The 21,245-nt window shown below is 29.4% G+C and overlaps 1 protein-coding gene across 1 annotated transcript in view; it reads left to right on the forward strand.

The window, feature by feature from the left end:
• Window positions 1-21,036, forward strand: part of LOC145242746 (protocadherin Fat 4-like) — a 39,816-nt gene extending 18,780 nt beyond the window's left edge. Inside the window, exons 7-14 of the mRNA XM_080105888.1 lie at window positions 2,958-3,243; window positions 5,434-7,873; window positions 8,230-8,392; window positions 11,946-12,204; window positions 13,005-13,059; window positions 14,105-16,504; window positions 16,656-16,818; window positions 20,645-21,036. Of these exons, the coding sequence (XP_079962014.1) occupies window positions 2,958-3,243; window positions 5,434-7,873; window positions 8,230-8,392; window positions 11,946-12,204; window positions 13,005-13,059; window positions 14,105-16,504; window positions 16,656-16,818; window positions 20,645-20,913 (6,035 nt within the window). The 3' untranslated portion in view covers window positions 20,914-21,036. The remainder of the gene's footprint in view (window positions 1-2,957; window positions 3,244-5,433; window positions 7,874-8,229; window positions 8,393-11,945; window positions 12,205-13,004; window positions 13,060-14,104; window positions 16,505-16,655; window positions 16,819-20,644) is intronic.
• The last annotated feature ends 209 nt before the right edge of the window (window positions 21,037-21,245 follow it).

A 21,245-nucleotide genomic window follows, 5' to 3' on the forward strand; every position in this document is an offset into this window, starting at 1 on the left:
TTGAAACTAAGCGTGCAGCGTTTTGATTGCCTGATGACTATGTTTCGTCAGACAGTAGCAAATCCCGAGATATTGACGTCATGTGTCGGACAAAGCCGAGCAAATGCTGAGTTACGTCTGATTCATTAAATGCACAAGTACCGTTTATTGTCTGTACTAATGCTTGATTGATTAAGGATTCAAAAGTTTTGGCAAACAGAGGAGGCTAATGGGACAATAATTGAGTGGGTCAGTTCTTTCACCAGAATTCTTGTAGACTGGTACAACAAAAGCTATTCTCCAGCAGTCGGGAAAGCAAGATTCAGTAAGGCATTTGTTGTAGAGCTTAGAAAGAACTGGAGCAACCTCAGCGGAGCATTTTTTAGTAGTATAGCGGGGGATAAAATTGGGCCCACACACTTTCAAGATGTCTAGATTTATTATGGCATCATGAACAAGGGAAGGGGTGACTTTCCAATCTTTGAGTGTGACTACTGTTTGCATATGGAAATTTTATGAGGTAGTTGCCTGCTGGGTCTAAAGTGGAGTTGGAGGAAAAACGTTGGACAAGCAAATTTGCTTTGTCAGTTGCTGTGCAAACAATTTAAATGTTGGATAGGGGGAAATTGTTGATTGCCCATTATGTATTACACTGCTATAAATTTTCCAAAAGTCATAAGTTCCTAATTTCTGCAACTTTATGCATTTTTTGATGACTTCGGAATACCTTTTCTTGGCTGCAGCTATTTCTCTCTTACAATTATTTCTAGCTTCTACAAACTTTTGCCTATTTGTATTGGACTTATGTCAGATAAGTCTGCAGAATGCATGCTACCTTTGAGTGATAGCAGCTGCATAAGTAAAACTGAACCATTGCGGAGAGTGTGGTTTGATAAAGTACCTCCATGTGGGAATGTGTGCTTCAATTGCTGCTTTGAACCATTCAGTGGTCTTTTTTGCAAACTGTTTTGCAAGAAGAGAAAAGATACTACTCCATGGAGCATTTCTAATATGATCCAGGATGGCTTCCTTGTCAGCCTTCTTATAGTACCTTGTCATTTTGAGTAATGGCTCTTCAGTTTCGGGTTGAGAATTTAGAGTGATTTTTACCATTGTTACAATGTGACCGGCGTTCCCAAGTGGGCTCTGGGCATTTGTAATACAATTATCAGGAACTGTGATCAGAAATAGATCTAGAAGTGAGGCTTGTTAGTCCTGTCGATCTGGGAGATGGATAGGAAACATAACTGTGATAGAGAATGGGATATAGAGAAGCTATGTGTTATGCTATCAGCTGCGTCTGTGTAAGTAGACAAACCAAGCCGATTATTGTGGTGAGCATCAAAGTCACCAAATACATGTACTTGTGCACTAGTATCTAAGGAGAGTGCTACATCTATGCTATCGGATACTTAGTTGATTAGGGTACAGTCATGGGTCGATGAAGAATAGTAGAGAAAATATAAGTAGCTAATGCTATGTTGTATGTTTAATCTAAAGCACATGATAAATTCAACAATGTATTAAAAATTAAACAGTAAAGGGACAAAACATACAATACAAAAAACGAAATCACATAAGAAAAACATAAGTAGACTAATATTTTGGTTCTAGTAGTAACAGAAACTTCAAGGTGAAATGCAGTTTTTCAGTGTGTAGAAACTTCTTGCTACTATTGTTATGTTGCAGGAGTAGCTATTGTGAAATACGTAGTTGTGCCTTGTGAAATACACGCTGAGAAAGTGTCTGTTAATAAAACAAACAAATTATTAGTCTACTGATGTTTATCGTATGCAATTTTATCCTTTATATTTTACTAGCAGGGATAACCGGCGTTGCCCGGGTTCACAAATAATAAAGTAAATGAAGTTCCATTTAGACACACCTGTTATACTAAGGATATTGAGCATTTTTTCATTACTATATGTCAATTCTATCATGGACAACGTCGATACTCGCACACCTATCCAAGTATATGGAGGGAGGGAATTGGTAACTGTACTTTAATGTAACAATTTAAAAAACAAAAGATACTTTAATCCTATTTAAAAAACGGATAAAATATAAAAATATAATCACCCTAAAAATGAGTATGTACGTACCACCTCCCCACCAGATTCATTGGCAGGAGGTATACAAAGAGATGCTATTCTCAGGATATTGGGCATTTTTTGATGACTATATACCAGTTTAAGCAAATATCTTAAATACTGCCTCAGTTCAGAAAGATTTCCTTTATGGTTCATTGCAATGGCTATGTTACTTTACAGTTGGAAACTTCAGAATTTTTTTGTCTCCTTCAAAAATAAGAGAGAAAAAAATTTAAAAATAAAACAAACTGATAACAAAATATATTTTTTAAAACTAAAATAACGTTTTTATTAATTATTGTGTTATAAAGAAAAAAAATGACCCATGCTGTGCGTGAACTCCAAAAAGTTAACCCCGTAAGCAAACATGCTATCCACCAGGTCAACATCGCAATGACATTATGACATTGCAAATTTATGTTTGTAAAATGAAATTAGGAATGAACAGTATTCACACATGCATAAATTCTAATTGTTAAGAAACAGTGTTGTAGGCAAGATTTTTACCTGACCCCCTTCAAATAAAATGACATTTGTACTTCAAAGAATTGATGATTTTTTTCTCATTTGGAATTATTATAGATCTGGATCCCTGTTCTTTCAGTCGATATCATATTCATTATGGGTTGTTTTGTATTTTTGACTTTTAACAAGATATATATATATATATATATATATATATATATATATATATATATATATACATATACACACACACACACACACACACACACACACACACACACACACCTGAGATTTATATAATAGATGGTTTGTCCACTTTTCCATTTTACTTTTTCTACATAATCTTTATTACATAAGAATTGACATGTTCTCAGGTATAAAATTAATAATGTTGTAACGATTTTTATTTATTTATTTTTTTAGATATATACCCTTCCCAATATTGTAATCCACCTCCTTCACAAATTGATCAACGTCGTACAACAGAGACAAGACCCTTAGGACAGACTGTCAGCTACCCCAGTGATACAACAATAGTAGCAAGAGGTTTCTACACATCCTACATGAATGAAAACAGTCCTCATGCAGATGCAAAGTCTGACTCTGGTGGTGAAAACAATAGTCTATCTAGTAGACAGTTACAATCAAGAAATATATCTGCAAGTGGTAGCCAGTCCTCAATCAATCGACCACTTCCTGCATTACCTCATTAGAAAAATTCCTCCTTAAAAACTATTTTACCAGTTATTATATAATTAAATTTTCATAAAGAGGGCCTGTGGATTTGTTTTTGAAATCTCTTATTTAAGAAAGTACATTTAAATCAAACCAGTTGAATTGAATTTATTTTCCAACCTATATTTGGCTTCAAATTTTTTTAAATTAAAATAGTATAAAAAATATTTTATACTTTTATAATATATATATATATGCATCCATACATATAATTAGCTATATATGTATGTTTGTGTTGTGTAAACTTCCAAACAAATTAACTAGTCATTATGAATTTATAATAACAGCTGTTAAGTGCAATGGGGAATAATGTGGGCTATATTTAGTTTGATATAGTTTTATTCACGCCAGTCATGGTAGGTAATAGCTCTTCATAAAAATTCAGGTACCTCTGATTTAAATGAAATTTTAATCATACATATTAAACATCAATTAATAAGTATTCCCCAAATTGCAGTTTCTGCAGAATATTTTAAAGTAATAGTAATTATAATATGGGAACAACCTCGCATTTCAAAATTCAAATGATTCCAATTTGCTTTAAAATTTGATTGATATCTATGAAACACCAACTAAGCAAGATTTTCCTGATTTCCAAATCCTAAATTTTAGATATTTTCTATAATCAAAACATCATTTTATGGATTTTGATCAAAATTGGAATAAGGAATTTAGACATAAGGTTCAGTAGCATATATATCTTGATTTTAATCTTTATAATGGAACATAAAAGTTGTACAAATCAGTTGTTTTCTGCATTAATTTTATTAACACTCATAATATTTGTCCAAAAACAAGTATTCTGCTAGTATATATATATATATATATATATATATATATATATATATATATATATATAAGATTTACATGAAAAATATCAGATGGAATTTTTTTTTTATGTTCTAAGCATTTTTTATGTTTAGTAAAAAAAAAATAAATATTAAACGTTCTTTCAATTAACATTTATGTTACAAATTTCCAATTAAAATACATGTTTTCCATATTTCTAAATGTTCGTTTATTTTTTTCCTTTATTAATGTAAGAAGTCAGAAAATGAAAATATTTTAAATAATTTTCATATCTTTATTTTGGCCGAAGGTATTTAAATACAAAAAAAACATACTTAATTTTTTCAAAGTAAATTTGTTTTGGGGTGTAGTCATTCGTTATCATTACAAATTTACATTTATTGTATAAGATAATTCTTTACACGTTTTCATTTGAAAGAGCACCCCCTCCCACTAACACTAGTGATGTCAAAGAGGAAGTCGATAGCAAAACAATAACTGTTTACAATATTTTAGTAGATGAATTTTTAAAATTAATTTTGTTTTAACATTTTTAAATGCTAAGTATGAGATATGTATATACTAGATAAATTTAATTGCACAAAAAAAAAGATATTTGTAGTCGGTTTTATTATCATCATAAATATTCAGTACTGATATTAGCCTTTATGGAAGAGGAAGTGAGTGGCAGCCATTGCATAGTGAACATGCTACATAGGACTGCTGTCTTATGTATAAGCCAGAGCACAGATGTAATACATTTTAAAATGGGACTATCTTTGCATCGGAAGTGTCTTTGTTGATAACATTGCGATTGTGTCTGCCTGGGTTTAAAAGCAAAGGTAAATATTTTAATTGCATTTTTTCTATATTATTTTTTATATAAAAAGATGCAAATAAGAATAGAAAATAATCTTATTACAAGGAATCAACCATCTTGATTAAAACTACGACATTTTAATATCTAACAGCAATTATTATTTTTTTTACTTGATCATTTAATTGAGGTAAAATTATGTATCCTGTCCAATATTCATAAAATTTTCCTATCTGTTTTTTTACCAATTGTTCTTTGTTAATATTTTCTTACCAAAATCTGAAAAAATATGCTATTATTGTTATAGCTATGACAGCATTTTTATTATTCATAACGTATACAATATCTTGCTATTGTTTTTGTGTACATTTTTAAAAATTAAAATTATTAAAATTAATAATTAAAATTACAAATTAGTTAGTCTTAGTAGAATATTTAAATAATTGATTATTTGAAAAAGTAATTGATTAAAAAAATTTCGAAAATGTTTTAAAAAATGTAATCATGTTTTTATAATTAATAAATGTTTAATAATTTGTAATTGCATTTACATTTCAGAAAAACATTCAAAGATTTCAAACGATACATATTTCATGGAATGATGCTTCCCCAAATATTTGTTGTTTTCTATCTATTAAAGATTTGCTTATGTGTTGATCTCACTTACAATGTGGAAGAAGGCAAAAGTCCAAATACATATGTGGGAGACATTGCTGCAGATTCGCATGTCATGAATGATATTTCAACTGAAGATCATAACTTGATTAGTTTTGGTCTCTTACAAAAAGGTGCTTCTGGCTCATCTCCATTGTTCAAGATCTCCAAAAAGTCTGGGAAATTATACACAGCTCAAACTTTAGATGCTGAATCACTTTGTTTTTTTAAAAAACAGTGTTTTCAGATGGTAGATGTGGCTGTTAGAAAAGCAACAACCGTGTTCAAATTATTAGAAATCAAAATAATTATAAATGATATAAATGACCATCAGCCAGAGTTTTCTGATAAACTCATCAAAGTTGACTTTGAAGAAAATGATAGTAAGGGAACAAAAAAATCAATTCCGAATGCAATTGACAAGGATGTTGGTATTGTTGATTCTCAGATTACTTATGAATTAAAAAAAGAGAAAGAGGAACCTTTTTCTTTGTTTGTATCTAAAAGTGTTGATGGAACATCAAAGCTAAATTTAGTATTAGAAAAATCTCTTGATCGTGAAGTGAAAGACTCTTATATGATTCAAGTGATTGCCAAAGATGGTGGTTCTCCACCTAAACAAAGTTCTTTAAATGTTCACATCACAGTCACAGACGTCAATGACAATATACCTATATTCACGCAGAAAATATACAATGTTTCCATACATCATGATCACGAAGACATAAAACCTGTTACGGTATTATCTGCCACAGATTTAGACGCTGGAATTAATGGCCGAATATATTACCATACAAATATGAAAACAAATGAAATGACGAGAAATGCCTTTAAATTAAATGAACAAACAGGTGAAATATTTTTGAATAAGAAAGTTGCTTTAAGAAAAGATTTGGTTTATGAGTTGTATGTTGAAGCTTCAGATGGGGGGAAACCTCCCTTGAGTGCATTGGCAAAAGTTTTAATAAATGTGATAAATGAACAAAATAATGCTCCAATTATTGATGTAAACTTCTTCTCAACATCAAAGGAAAATACTGTTGATGTTTCTGAAAATATAAAAGTTGGTAGTTTCATTGCTTATGTGAAAGTAAGTGATGAGGATGCTGGTCAAAATGGAGAGGTGAACTGTGAAATAAAACATGATAAATTTCAATTGCAAAACATGGGAACCAAGAAATACCAAGTGATAGTGAAAACTCTTTTAGACAGGGAAACTGAAGATCATCACAGTATAATTATCAAATGTCAAGACAAAGGATCTCCTCCTCTTCAAAGCAAAAGGACATTTTCTGTACATGTGATTGATGTTAATGATGTAGAACCAGTGTTTTCTAAACAATTATTTAAATTCTTCATTGATGAAAACCAGAGATCGAAAATTCCTATTGGCACAATCAATGCCACAGATCCAGACTTGGGACTTGGAGGTAAACTGTCTTTTTCTTTAGTGAGCACCAATAAACAATTTGTACCATTTCGAATCACTGAAAATGGATTAATCTCTTCAATTATGTCTTTAGACCATGAGTTTCAAGATACTTATAATTTTGAAGTGTTTGTAAAAGACAAAGGAAGTCCATCATTGAATAACACAGTGAATGTGATTGTTAAGGTGAGAGATGAAAATGATAATGCTCCATATTTCACATTTCCCAGTGTTAATCCTTATAATATGGATGTAACATATTACCCGCATCATACAAAGAACATCAGCCAGATAAAGGCATCAGACAGTGACAGTCAAGAGAATGCATTTCTAAAATATGAAATAATCAGAGGCAATAGCAAACAGATATTCAGCATCAACCAGTACACTGGTTTGTTATGTTCAACTCATGTCCTAAGCCAACAAGATGCTGGCTCATATGAGCTGGAGTTTCTAGTGAAGGACAGTGGTAGTCCAGTTCTATCAGCCAGAACTACTGTATATTTGACACTGACCGTAAGCAACAAGACATCAGAAATGCTAAATGCTGTTAACATCAAAAAAGATAACAAGATCCACCTGACTTCAGCAATTATCATTGTGTCTGTAGCAGTGACAATAGCTGTGATCATTACAGCTTCAATCTCAGTGTGTATCCTTCGCTGTTGCAATCCTCGAAGTGTTCCAGTAGCAGAAGGCGGATATGTGAGTAGTGGTCAGAGACATTTGATAAGTCCTCCTTACCCAGCCAATCCTTGGTCTAATGTTGCTCTTCCTACAAGTGATGCAGTTGATATGAGAAGAAGCAGTCAACCACCAACACCAAGAATGCAAACCCATCCTTACTCAAGTGCTCACCATATGCTCTCCCCTCAAGCACAAAAACCAGAACAAACTTCAGACTCTGTTTCACAGGTAAGTTTGTACATTTTGTTTTAACAGAGAAATTGTTTTAAACGTACATAGATGCATAGAATAATCTTTTAAATGTATAATTGTACTTATTAATTACTTTTGTGTCACATATTTTTAAACATCTTTTAAAATTACCATGTGAAAACTTTGAATAATTAATAACATCAACTTGTCGACCTAATATACATTTAATTTCATGTGTACAATTTTGCATTATCAAATTAATGTTTTATTATGAACGATTAATACCTATAAAACTCATCAATAAAGCTTTATAATTTTCAGTTGTTACAAAATGTAAATATGTTCAGTTTAATTAGAGATATTAAAATATTTTTATGTCTTATTTGTGATAGTTATATATCCAAGATGTTTCATTGCCACCTGGTATTGATAAAAATAAGAAAAGGATGAAGAAGTCACAGGATTATTCCACTAGAAGTTCTATTAAATCATCTCACAATGATGACAAACAAGAATGGAATGATATTGATACAAGACATAATGAGATCATGACAGGTGAGTTGTACTATCTCTTGAGTTATTGCGTTCTTTGGTTATTAAAATGTTGCAATGTACATAATTATATCTTGATAAAATGAATAGATTATATGAAAAAACAATACAATATATAAAGCAGAAGTAAAAGCCTTAGAAAATACTAAATATGAAATATATAATTTATTTAAAGCAATTCTGAAGCAATTTAAGTATAGATATAATATCCATAATGTTATCTTTAAGAAAGAAATATATGGAAACTCAATTACATTACTGGAATATATTTAGTAACTGAAATAAACAAAATAAACATCCTAGCAGTGAAACAAAATTGAAGAATCAGTCTCTACAGAGAAAACATTTAACAAAATTACTGTGTGTCAAGATAATAAATAAGCAATCATGATGAAAAACAAAACAATTAAAAGCAGACACAAACTAATAATGAAATATGGGTCCAAAAATACATGTATTTACTCAAATTTATAATGATTGCTGTAAAACATGAATAATTTATATGTGGACAATCCTTGAATAATAATAGTTAGAAATTTTAAATTGAAATAGCGTACATAACAAAATGTTAAATGTTATTATTTTTAAAAGATTGAGGTGCATCAAACTTGGATAACCAGTAAAAATATTGATTGAAAATCAACTTCTTAAAATTGAAACAATCATCAGAATTTGTATTAAAAAAAGATGGCTGATTAATTTTAATGCATCAAAAACCAAACTTCTTTCTTTCCATCATCAATGCTCTGACTCAAATCTAGCTCCTATTGAAATGAATGGCTCTTGCCTTGAGGACACTCCATGTTTAGATAAACTTGTTGGTCTGACCTTCACTTCTGATATGAAATGAAGCATGTACATCAAATCTGTTGCCAAAGTTGCTGGAAAAATGGTTGGATCATTCTACCGCTCTAGTAGATATTTCACTGCTGATGCAATTCTCTACTTATATAAGAGCCAAGTACATTCTAGGATAGAGCACTGTTGCTACATCTGGGTAGGAGTTGCTCAAAGCACCTATTCTGCCTTGACAGAGTTCAAAACAGATTTTGTAATCTAGTAGGCGGTGCCCTTTTCTCTTCTCAGCAACCTCTTTCCCACAAAGGAGATGTTGTGAGACTGTCACTGTTCTATCACTACTTTCATGGCAAGTGTTCATTTGAACTCCAGTCTATAGTCCCCTCTAGCCAATCTTTCACAAAAAACACTTGTCTAGACAAAATCACTATCAATAAATTCCTGTACTATCAGTGCCTAAACCTAAATGTGGATTCCATGAACAAAGCTTTTTTCCTAGAACTGCCTGCCTATCGAACTCAGTTCTGCAGGTTTGCTTTCTAGCTGACTACAATATCGTTGTCTTCAAGTTCAATGTAAACAATTTCTTATTGAACTGTTCTTGTAAATAATCTAATTATACCACATTACCACTACAAACGATTATTACACAACTGCCCCAATGACTACCGTACACTCATTAACTATTATCCTCGAATAGTCTCCGGGCCTTGATGTGTGGTAACCCTTTTGTAAAATAAAAAAATGTTCAGGATTCTACTAATAATTTTTTGATGATTGGATGTTTTATAAAACTGATAAAGTATTAATATAAGCCATATATATTATACTAAAGCTAAGTTAATAAACGTTTGTTTCCTTAATGCTTGTTTTCTATATATTTTAATCACAGAATATACATGTTAAATATTTCTTCGATTTGGGATTGTGTTATGGTTGAAAAAACATAGCTGGAGAGAAAAATAGGAAAAGGGAGATATAACAAATAGACTAATTTGTGATTTTGTTTTTTATTTATTTTCATTTTACATTTAACTGACTTTACAAACTCACTTTTGAATAATTCAAACAATTCAACCCAAGCATGATGGATGACCCTACATATCACGTTTTCTAATATATATGTGTGTGTGTGTGTACACACATATGTATATATATTCATACAAATTTATAGATGTGACTTCAGAATTTAAAAAATACTTTTTTTTAAATACATCCAAGAAAATATAAAACCGTGCCAATAAGTATAAATGTATTTCAATAAATGAAAATATATTAATAAAAATCAAATAAAAATATAACCAAAATAATTTATTGGATGTTTGTATTAGATTGATTTTTCTTTCTATTTTTATTTTTGAATTATTTTTTCATTTAAAGTTTTTGGTGCTAGTGCACTTACTGATCCGCACTATTTTTTAAATCGTATTTCCAAGTTTTATGATATGTTTTTTATTCAATTGTAAGATTAAAGTATAGAATAGATACAAAACACCATCCCCTCCCCATGTTAAGAATGGCTTTTTAAATATTAACGTTATTATTTCAGCACGGATCAATAAGTGCACTAGTACCAAGTTTTTAAGTATTTTAAAATGAAATGTATATGTTTTCATTATAATAAATATGGAAACTGATTATATAAAAGTATGTTGGATTTTTTTTTAATAATGCAGACTTTCACTTTTTGAAAAGTGTATTTAAAATAATTAATACAAAAAGAAATGTTAACCTTTTTATTTTTCTTCTAGTCCAAGGTGTATGATAGAAACAGATTCCATAATCTTTATTTAGCTTGCTTTCCTCTGTGTACCAATTCATATGCATGTTTTCTAAACTTGTAGTAGTGCTCTGGAATATTTTTACAATATATATATATATATATAATTTATTTGTTTTAATAAATTAAAGTAGAAGTGAAAATGAAAAGTTTATTTAAATTTCAATCAAATGTAATATCCGCATCTGATAAATGTATGATATATGCATCTTTGGATGTGTTAATAATTCTCTTTATAGAAAAAGGAACAAATAGCATGATTTTTATATGAGACTGACATTGAAATAAAAAATATATCTATGAAAGATTTTATAAACTTGAGCACACATGCACCTTGTAAATATAATAGTTACTTTATTTTGTTTGTAGAAAATAGTTTATATTTTTATTTATTAGCATACAATATGGGAGAGAACAAGGATGGTACCACAATTTCAATAGCTAAGGTCGTACTGCCACCCTTGGACCACCACTAGTTTTTATCATTAAACAGGGTATAAAAGAAACATATATTCATCTGTGAAATTGGTGTATTGAGATACTTAATTTTGGGCGGTTGATGACATCACACATTAAAACAATCATTTTTGATCCCAGATAAACATGGGAAATTATATTACATTGCATTACTAGCTTGTTTACTTGCTTAGAATTTCCCCAGGACTCAGTGATTCTACCCTAAACACTGGGTGTAATCCTGATTCATAATCCCATCATTCGATTTACATAAAAATTTTACTCCATAATGGTTAATTTCTTACCGCTTCTAAATATCTATTTAGATTTTTTTTAAAGTTGAAGACTCACATGATAAAAAACATATAATTTCTATTAAAATACGTTCATTTTTTTTTTTTAATTTACTTCTTTTTATTATTTTTCTAAAGATAGGGTGGTATTATTCTATAAATTGTATATGTATATGTGTTACTATCATTTGAAATATCTTTCATCTTTTAAACATTTTTATATTTTTAGATGTATACCCTTCACAGTATTGTAATCCTCCACCTTCACGGAGTGATCAACAACAAACAACTAATATAAGGCCTTTAGCACAGATGGTCAGCTACCCCAGTGATACCACTATAGTGGCCCGAGGTTTCTACACACCCTATATGAATGAAAGTAATCTTCACACAGATACTAGTTCTTCTAATAGACAATTACAATCTAGGAATATATCTACAAGTGGAAGTCAGTCTTCTATCAATAGACCTTTACCACCTGTACCTCAGTAAAATATGTAAAAAAAAAAATACTTAATTATTTATTTGGATTTATATGTTAATTAATATATGGAAATTTTTCTTTTAATATTAGATATTAAATTTTGCACTTTTATTTTAAAAAAAGTATTTATTAAGTTATTATTTTATCAGTTTTTTGATTTATTATTAAATATATATTTATAGTTAAATTTCAGAGACAATTTTGGCAAATTAAAATCGAAATTTTAGTCTTAAATAAAATATTTCTTTAAGTTGCTTCCTCATTTTGACTATTATTCCATTTTAATCCTTAATGTAATTCATTTTCTTACAAAATATATTTAGAATAATTTTTCTGTAGCATCAATGTTTTCTTACAAAAATAATAAATGGTCTTAATTTAATACTAATTTTTTGGTTTTCAAAATATATTTCAATTATTTAAAAATATATCTTTGCAAGTTAATTCTATGATCCAAATTATATATTGACTAAAACAATATTATGAAGATATCATTTATGCTTATTAAAAGTTAAAAAGTACTGGAAATGTCTTTAGATTAGAGCAAAGTGTTTTACTTCATTGTTAGAGATAGAAAGAAGAAATTAAATCTAAAAAGAAGAATAGATTTGTTTGCCTATTGCATCTTGGGAGTATTTTATTTATTGATAAGTTTACAAAATAAAAATGAAATATTTTACAAATACTTTGATTATTTGATGTTTTATATGCATACATACATGTTTTTAATAATTATGTAAAAAACTAGAAAGTTGGCCTATATTCGCTTTTCAATACGAAATTTGTGGCCCTGTTGTCAAACAGAATGAATACAGCAGCCATGACACAGGCTGCACACTCTTTAGGACTACTGGCCTTTGTTTAATTTTACTCAAAAAGAAACATGATGCAAGAATAGAACCTCATCAAAAGTATTCCTATTAAATAGCTGTCAGTTCACATGAGCAAGTGTAACACTAAAGGTAAGTTGACAGTAAATATTTATTTTCTTTGTCTCTAAACATGAAAAATAGAAAAACGTATGAAATTATACAGGCAGAGGAATATAAAAATATGTACTTCATACAATCTCTTTTCTAATTTTAAAAAGTAAGGTATTACAAATTATTATAACTATTATTGATTTATTTTTCGAATTAACCTCCTTTGGAATTACATATTTAATAATCTACCTTTTATTTTTGCAATAAAAGGAATGGCTAAAATGATAGATTATTTTACATTCGTCAGAATTTTTTAGGATTATAATTTTGTATATGCCATCATTTTTTTTTTATTGTAAACTGATGTTTTATGTATTTATTATTTATCATATAAATAAGAATGACTTGCTAAATATTTAAACGTTTTTAATCATTTTGAAAATGTTTCTAAGATAACTTTTAATACGTCTTATTTCAAGCATTTATTATTTTAAATAAATATTGAATATTCAAATTATGTTTTCTACAATTAAATTATTTTTTATATATTATTAAATTATCAACATATTCATATTTTCATTTAATGAAGAGAAAAATAATGACATACTATTTTTTCCATTGTTTATTAAAGAATGAGTTACAAAAAATTCCGAAATATTTCAACAGAAAAAAAAAAATAACAGCCAAAACAAAATTATAAAAAAAACTCAAGTATGGCATTTAAAAATAAATGTTAATTTTTATTTTCAAAGTGATTAATCTGATTTTTAATTAAAAAGAAATAATTGCGAAATAATTTCATATTTCCAATTTAAAAAAAAGAAATTAAAATATTACAAAACATTTTTAAGCTAGTCTAACAATTTTAAATAACTAAAATAAACCATTTATAAGTTTAAACATTGTGTGAAAAATAATTTTAATATTTAATTTCAGAAGTCTCCATATCCTTTGACGACCTGAATTATGTTTCCTCTAAAGAAGCTGCTGAAAAATATATGCATAATATTTATTATCATACACATCGGATTGTGCATAGATATTACTTACTATGTTGAAGAAGGAAGACAACCAGGTACATATGTAGGTGATGTTGCAAATGATTCACAAATGATGAAGGATATCCCGGATTCTGACCACAATCGAATTGAATTTAAGCTTCTTCATAAAGGAGCTACTGGCAATTCCCCAATATTTAAAATATCAAAAAGAACTGGAAAACTATACACTGCACAAACATTAGATGCAGAATCACTTTGTCATTTTGAAAAAGAATGTTTTCAAACGATAAATATAGCAGTTAAAAAATCAACAACTGTTTTCAAGTTATTAGAAATCAAAGTAATAATACAGGACATAAATGATCATCAGCCAGAGTTTCCGGATAAACAAATTACTATAGAATTTGAAGAAGGAAATGGTAAAGGTATGAAAAGATCAATTCCAAATGCCATAGACAAAGATGTAGGAATCACTAATTCACAAATTACTTATGAACTAAAAAAGACCAAAGATGAACCTTTCATATTATCTACAATGAAAAAAGTTGATGGAACATCTGATCTAAGTATAGAATTAGAAAGAATGTTAAACAGAGAAAACAAGGATTCTTATACAATTGAAGTAATTGCAAAAGATGGAGGATCCCCACCAAAACAAAGTGTATTGACTGTTCACATTTCAATCACAGATGTAAATGATAATAAACCAATATTTTCTAAAAAGGTTTATAATGTTTCTATTGACAGCAAACACAATGAAGCCAAACCAGTTGTCATATTATCTGCTAAAGATTTAGATTCTGGAGAAAATGGCAAAGTAAAATATCATATTACGGCAAAAACAACTGAAAGCACAAGAAAGATATTTGATTTAAATGAAATTACTGGAGAATTATTTCTACATAAAAAAGACATATTAAATAAAAAAGTGATATATAAGTTATATGTGGAAGCTAGAGATGGGGGTAATCCACCTCTACGATCATTAGCAATGGTTTTTGTAAATGTTATTAACCAGCAAAATAAAGCTCCATTAATAGACGTAAACTTTTTCTCTACATCCAGAGAAAACACAGTTGATATTTCTGAGGACATAAAAGTTGGTAGTTTCATTGCTTATGTAAAAGTAAGTGATGAGGATGCTGGTCAGAATGGAGAGGTGAACTGTGAAATAAAACATGATAAATTTCAGCTTCAGAAGATGGGAATCCTTAAATATCAAGTAATTGTAAAAAGTCATTTAGATCGTGAAAGAGAAGAACAACATGATATTATAATAATGTGTCAAGACAAAGGATCTCCTCCATTAAAAACTAAAAGCAAGTTCTCAGTTCAAGTGTTGGATGTTAACGATGTAGAACCAGTGTTTTCTAAACAATTATTTAAATTCTTCATTGATGAAAACCAGAGATCGAAAATTCCTATTGGCACAATCAATGCCACAGATCCAGACTTGGGACTTGGAGGTAAACTGTCTTTTTCTTTAGTGAGCACCAATAAACAATTTGTACCATTTCGAATCACTGAAAATGGATTAATCTCTTCAATTATGTCTTTAGACCATGAGTTTCAAGATACTTATAATTTTGAAGTGTTTGTAAAAGACAAAGGAAGTCCATCATTGAATAACACAGTGAATGTGATTGTTAAGGTGAGAGATGAAAATGATAATGCTCCATATTTCACATTTCCCAGTGTTAATCCTTATAATATGGATGTAACATATTACCCGCATCATACAAAGAACATCAGCCAGATAAAGGCATCAGACAGTGACAGTCAAGAGAATGCATTTCTAAAATATGAAATAATCAGAGGCAATAGCAAACAGATATTCAGCATCAACCAGTACACTGGTTTGTTATGTTCAACTCATGTCCTAAGCCAACAAGATGCTGGCTCATATGAGCTGGAGTTTCTAGTGAAGGACAGTGGTAGCCCAGTTCTATCAGCCAGAACTACTGTATATTTGACATTGACCATAAGCAACAAGACATCAGAAATGCTAAATGCTGTTAACATAAAAAAAGATAACAAGATCCACCTGACTTCAGCAATTATCATTGTGTCTGTAGCAGTGACAATAGCTGTGATCATTACAGCTTCAATCTCAGTGTGTATCCTTCGCTGTTGCAATCCTCGAAGTGTTCCAGTAGCAGAAGGCGGATATGTGAGTAGTGGTCAGAGACATTTGATAAGTCCTCCTTACCCAGCCAATCCTTGGTCTAATGTTGCTCTTCCTACAAGTGATGCAGTTGATATGAGAAGAAGCAATCAACCACCAACACCCAGAATGCAAACCCATCCTTACTCAAGTGCTCAACAAATGCTGTCATCACAAGCATCAAAGCCACAACCTATTCACGATTCTGTATCTCAAGTAAGTATGTTTATATCTTTGACTTTCTTGCTTTGATATTTTAAATACATATAATAAAAAATCTTTTCTACAATTTGAAACATTTTGTACTAATATCTTCACCAACTGAAATTGTCAGTTTGGTCTAATTTCTTTATTTTAATTTTCGCAGATGTATATTCAAGATATTGCACTGCCATCGAACAGCAAGAGATGTAATAAAAGAACTATCAACACACAAGGATTTTCCAGTAGAAGTTCCATAAAATCTACACACAATGAAAATCATCAAGGACTGAATGAAAGAAACTCAAGTCAAACTGAAGAAATATCAGGTTTGTCTCTGAATATCCATGTTGATATCTCCTATAATCTCACATTATATCTTGCTTTAAGATAACTCATTAATCTGAGATGCAAGTGATTTTTTTTATTTGAATAGGTTTCTTTACTTTTTTGTTAATATACTTTATTTAGAATTCGTACTTTTGTATATACTTATATATACATATATATATATATATAAAGTAAATATATAAATAATTATTAAATAGTTTAGCTGTGTGTCAGTATGGCAAAATATCTAAATGCTGCTAAAAATTCACTATTACAAAATGCCTTGAAAAACTGATTACGGAATAATTATAAGTATTGATACAATTGGTCTATTTTTTATCTTAAATTCATACTGAATTAGAACAAGTATTCTACTAATAGAATTCACCTTGAACAGAACGATTTGAACCATTTTCTCTTATTAAAATTAAAATCAATATATATATATACGCTCCTAAACCTTATGTTCAGAATCTTTATTCTAATTGTGATCAAATTCCATTAAATTTAAAAGAATATTTATTAATTGAATTATCGTTAAAATTTAATAAAAATGGGAGATATCTGAAAATTGACAAAGACTCCTCCACCCTTTGCATGAAACTAAATATAATGCAGTATATATATATATATATATATATATATATATATATATATATATATATTCAAGCAAACATTATTAAATGCAACAGAGATACTTTGCTTTATGATTCTTTTTTTTTTTTTTTTTTTTTTTTTTGATAAATACTAATGAAGATTCCATGATTGTTACTGTCACGAGCGGTTTTGATTCGCACATGAATCATCTTCAGGTGTTGAGGAAGTAAAAGTGAGAAGGAGCGAAAATGGAAATCAAAAAGTGAAAAGTAAAATATACATTAAATCGCGTTAGGTGATTGTAAGGTAAAATATATAAAGTCAATTAAAATATAGATCGATTAAAAATTATAGTATTAAAATCAGCAAGTTCATGGGAACTATTGGTGAAGTCTGTCCATTACACGCTTCGCAAGATATTTTAACACATTGCTGCTTTTCTCGAATTATTTATAGTAGGGTGATGAGTTCCAATATAAGATGCTTCAAGAATATTTGAATTTTTTAAGATTAATTTAAATATAATTTTTGTGTTGTCAATGACGATTTTTCTAAGATTGGAGTGGGAACAGTTGGGTTCTGTTATTAAATGTTGATATATAGTGTTAGTATTGTTTAAATGCATGGTGATTCGCCGGGACAACGTTGTCGTTGTATGCCCGATGTATTATTCTTATATTTATTTTACAAAGTTACATTCTCCTAGAGAGCATTTGAATTTATACACTACATTGGTTTGTTCCAATGTTTTTATAGCCACCGAGGAGTTGTTTCTAACAACAGGGTTTTGTGTTCTAAACTTCTTGTAGTAAATAATAAATTTAATTTTAGAGTTGCTATCAATAGGCATAAAATATCTACGAACAATAGTTTTAATTGCATTTTCTTCGATTCTGAAGTTAGGTACCATTTGATTTGGGTGAAATATATTAATGGAGTTTACATTACGATGCTGGCTAATATTATTATTAGGGGTTTAAAGTGATTGTAGCATTCATTTTATTTATTCATCGACAATGTAATTCGGAAAGTAATTGTTAATAAGTACTTTAACGTTTTTTATTTCAGTGAGTAGTGCCTTTTTTGTGGATATCATTTTAGCGTGATTAAATAAATTTTTAATTATGGCTATTTTGTACCTTTGTGGCACTAACTCTTAAAGTTTAGGAGGCTGGAGTTTATGCTCGTTTGTTTTTTTATATACAAAGGTGTTAAAAGTATTATTGGACATATCAATAAGAACGTCAAGAAATAAAATTTTATTATTATTATTCAACTCTACTGTGAACTTAACGATTGAGTTTTTTTGAAAAAGGTCCTGTAATTGGTATATCCGTTCATTATTCTCAGCTAAAATAAGAATGTCGTCCACGTAGCATACATATATAGGGGGCTTTAAATTATTTTTAAATATTTTGTTCTCTAGATCTGCCATGTACAATTCACCAAGAACTGATCTCATTGCTATTCCATCTATTTAGGTATATATGTTACCGTTGGCGTTATACAAGGGTACCTGTGTAGTGCAGATTAATAGTAATTTTTTAAAATATTTTTTTATTCATTCTAAGTGGAGAGAGTGACGAATTATTATAAATGTTGATAATTATATCAATTGTTTCCGCAACAGGTACATTAGTAAATAAACTTTCTACATCGAGAGAAGCAATTATTTTGTTTTCCGGTTGCATCGATTTAAGTATTTTCATTAGTTTGTGTGTGGACTTCATGCTATATTTGCTTGGAATATACGGGCTAATAAGTTTGTTTAAGGTTTTTGTAAAAAAATAGATGGGAATAGAAATTTGGGATATGATAGGTCGGAGAGGAGAATTAGGTTTATGTATCTTGACTGTCCCATATAGATATAGGTAACCAGGTTTATAGTCTCCAATTATTTTAGGGAGTTGATAATTACCAATTTGTGTGTTATTTGTTGTAAATAGTTTGTTAACCTGTGTTTTTAGTGCATTTGTAGGGTTTTTATTAATTTTTTAAAATTGCGTACGATCATTAAGAATGTTTTTAAGGTTTTCATTATAATCAGGTTTGTTAAGGATGACAAAGATGTTTGATTTATCAGCATTTTTTTATAACTATATTAGGATGGTTACGTAGTTCTTTGGCAGCATTTTTTAGATTGGTAGTTAGTAATGAGTTGTATTGTTTTTTTTTATAAAATCAAGTTTTTATGGCTTCCGCTTTTAGAATATTTCGTAACTGTGTGCGTGTTTGTATATATATGGTTCGCCTTCTAAAAGTTGTACGTATCATTGTTAATGCGTTCATTTGGATAGTAAATGTAGTCTTTTAGAAGATACATCTGTCTTACTTAAAAGATACATCTGTCTTACTTAAAAAATGCTAGGTTTATTTTTGGTGCCTTGAGAAAAAAAACACCCAATATTTTTGCTGATGAGGAGACTTTGTTTCAAAAAACTATAATGATTAAATTATTGCCCAAGACTCAATGTCTTTCACAATTTAAACATTGTTTCCGAAACGATCGTACAATTTATTGATTTTGTTTGTTTTTCCTTATGAAACCGATTTTTAATTTTTAATTTTAATTATAAATTATCAATCATCTTACTTTATATTAAAATAGCTCTAGGATATATTTGCCTATCGAGCTTATTATATATCTACATTACAATGAGCACTGTTTTCTTTTCTTTTATTTTAATTGTATTAATGAATGTACTAATACATTACAATATACTCTGCTCTTTAGACTCTTGTTCTAATCCCCTAAGTATATATATATATATATATATATATATATATATATATATATATATATATATATACACACACACACACACAAACAAACACTAACAGTGTCTATTAATATTGCCTGAATGTGTTTTGACTTTTGCATTTGTTTGGTTTATATGGAAGTAATAGTAATTTTGCTTATGAAAGTAAAATGATGATGCTAAGTACTGACTTTATTGTTACAAATATAGAATGCCCTCTTTGGAGTGGATCAGAGAGGTTGATTAGTATCCCCACAATAAATTGACTTTGTGTCTAACTTTGATGCTGAGAATGAAGCCAATAAATAAATTTGTCAAGTGTTTGTCAATGAAGAAATCCTTCTAGACTGTGGCAATTATCATTTTTGTTTCCAGTAAATCAAAAGAGTTTTTTTTTCTGAAGGAACCCTCATCCTCTCTTTAAAAACTGACCTCTTATTTAACTTTGGATTTGCTTTATATTTTTCAGATGTGTATCCATCTCAGTATTGTAATCCACCCCCTTTACAAAATCAACAACAAACTTCTGAAATGAGGCCCTTGGGACAAACTGCCAACTACCCCAGTGATACTACTATAGTAGCTAGAGGCTTTTACACATCCTATATGAATGAAAACAGTCCTTATAATGATGCTAATACTACTAGTTCTTCTAATAGACGTTTAGCATCAAGTAATGTATCTGTTAGTGGTAGTCAGACTTCAATCAGCAGACCTCTGCCACCTGTGCCACATTAAAACAACATTGTTAATGCATTTTCATATATTTTTTAACCTCTTAAGTAATAGATACATATGTCTCACTTGACAGACATGTGAGCTTATTTCGGATTGTTTTTTTTTTTTAATTGCCACTGAAAAAAAAATTAGAAAATGTTCATATTTTTTTTTTAGTTTATTTAAATCAAATAATTTGGAGATATGTACTTAGTTTTCTTTGATCTGCTAAATAGCCATATTAGTGAGGCATCCAGCAAGATTTCATATTGTATTTTGTATAATAGATTTGAACTTATTGTCATTAAAGTATTATTTACCTTACATGATATCTAATTTTAGAGCCTCATATA

This window comes from Euprymna scolopes, chromosome 21 (genome assembly GCF_053919585.1).
Source record: "Euprymna scolopes isolate OS-2025 chromosome 21, ASM5391958v1, whole genome shotgun sequence".
Lineage (NCBI taxonomy): Eukaryota > Metazoa > Mollusca > Cephalopoda > Sepiida > Sepiolidae > Euprymna > Euprymna scolopes.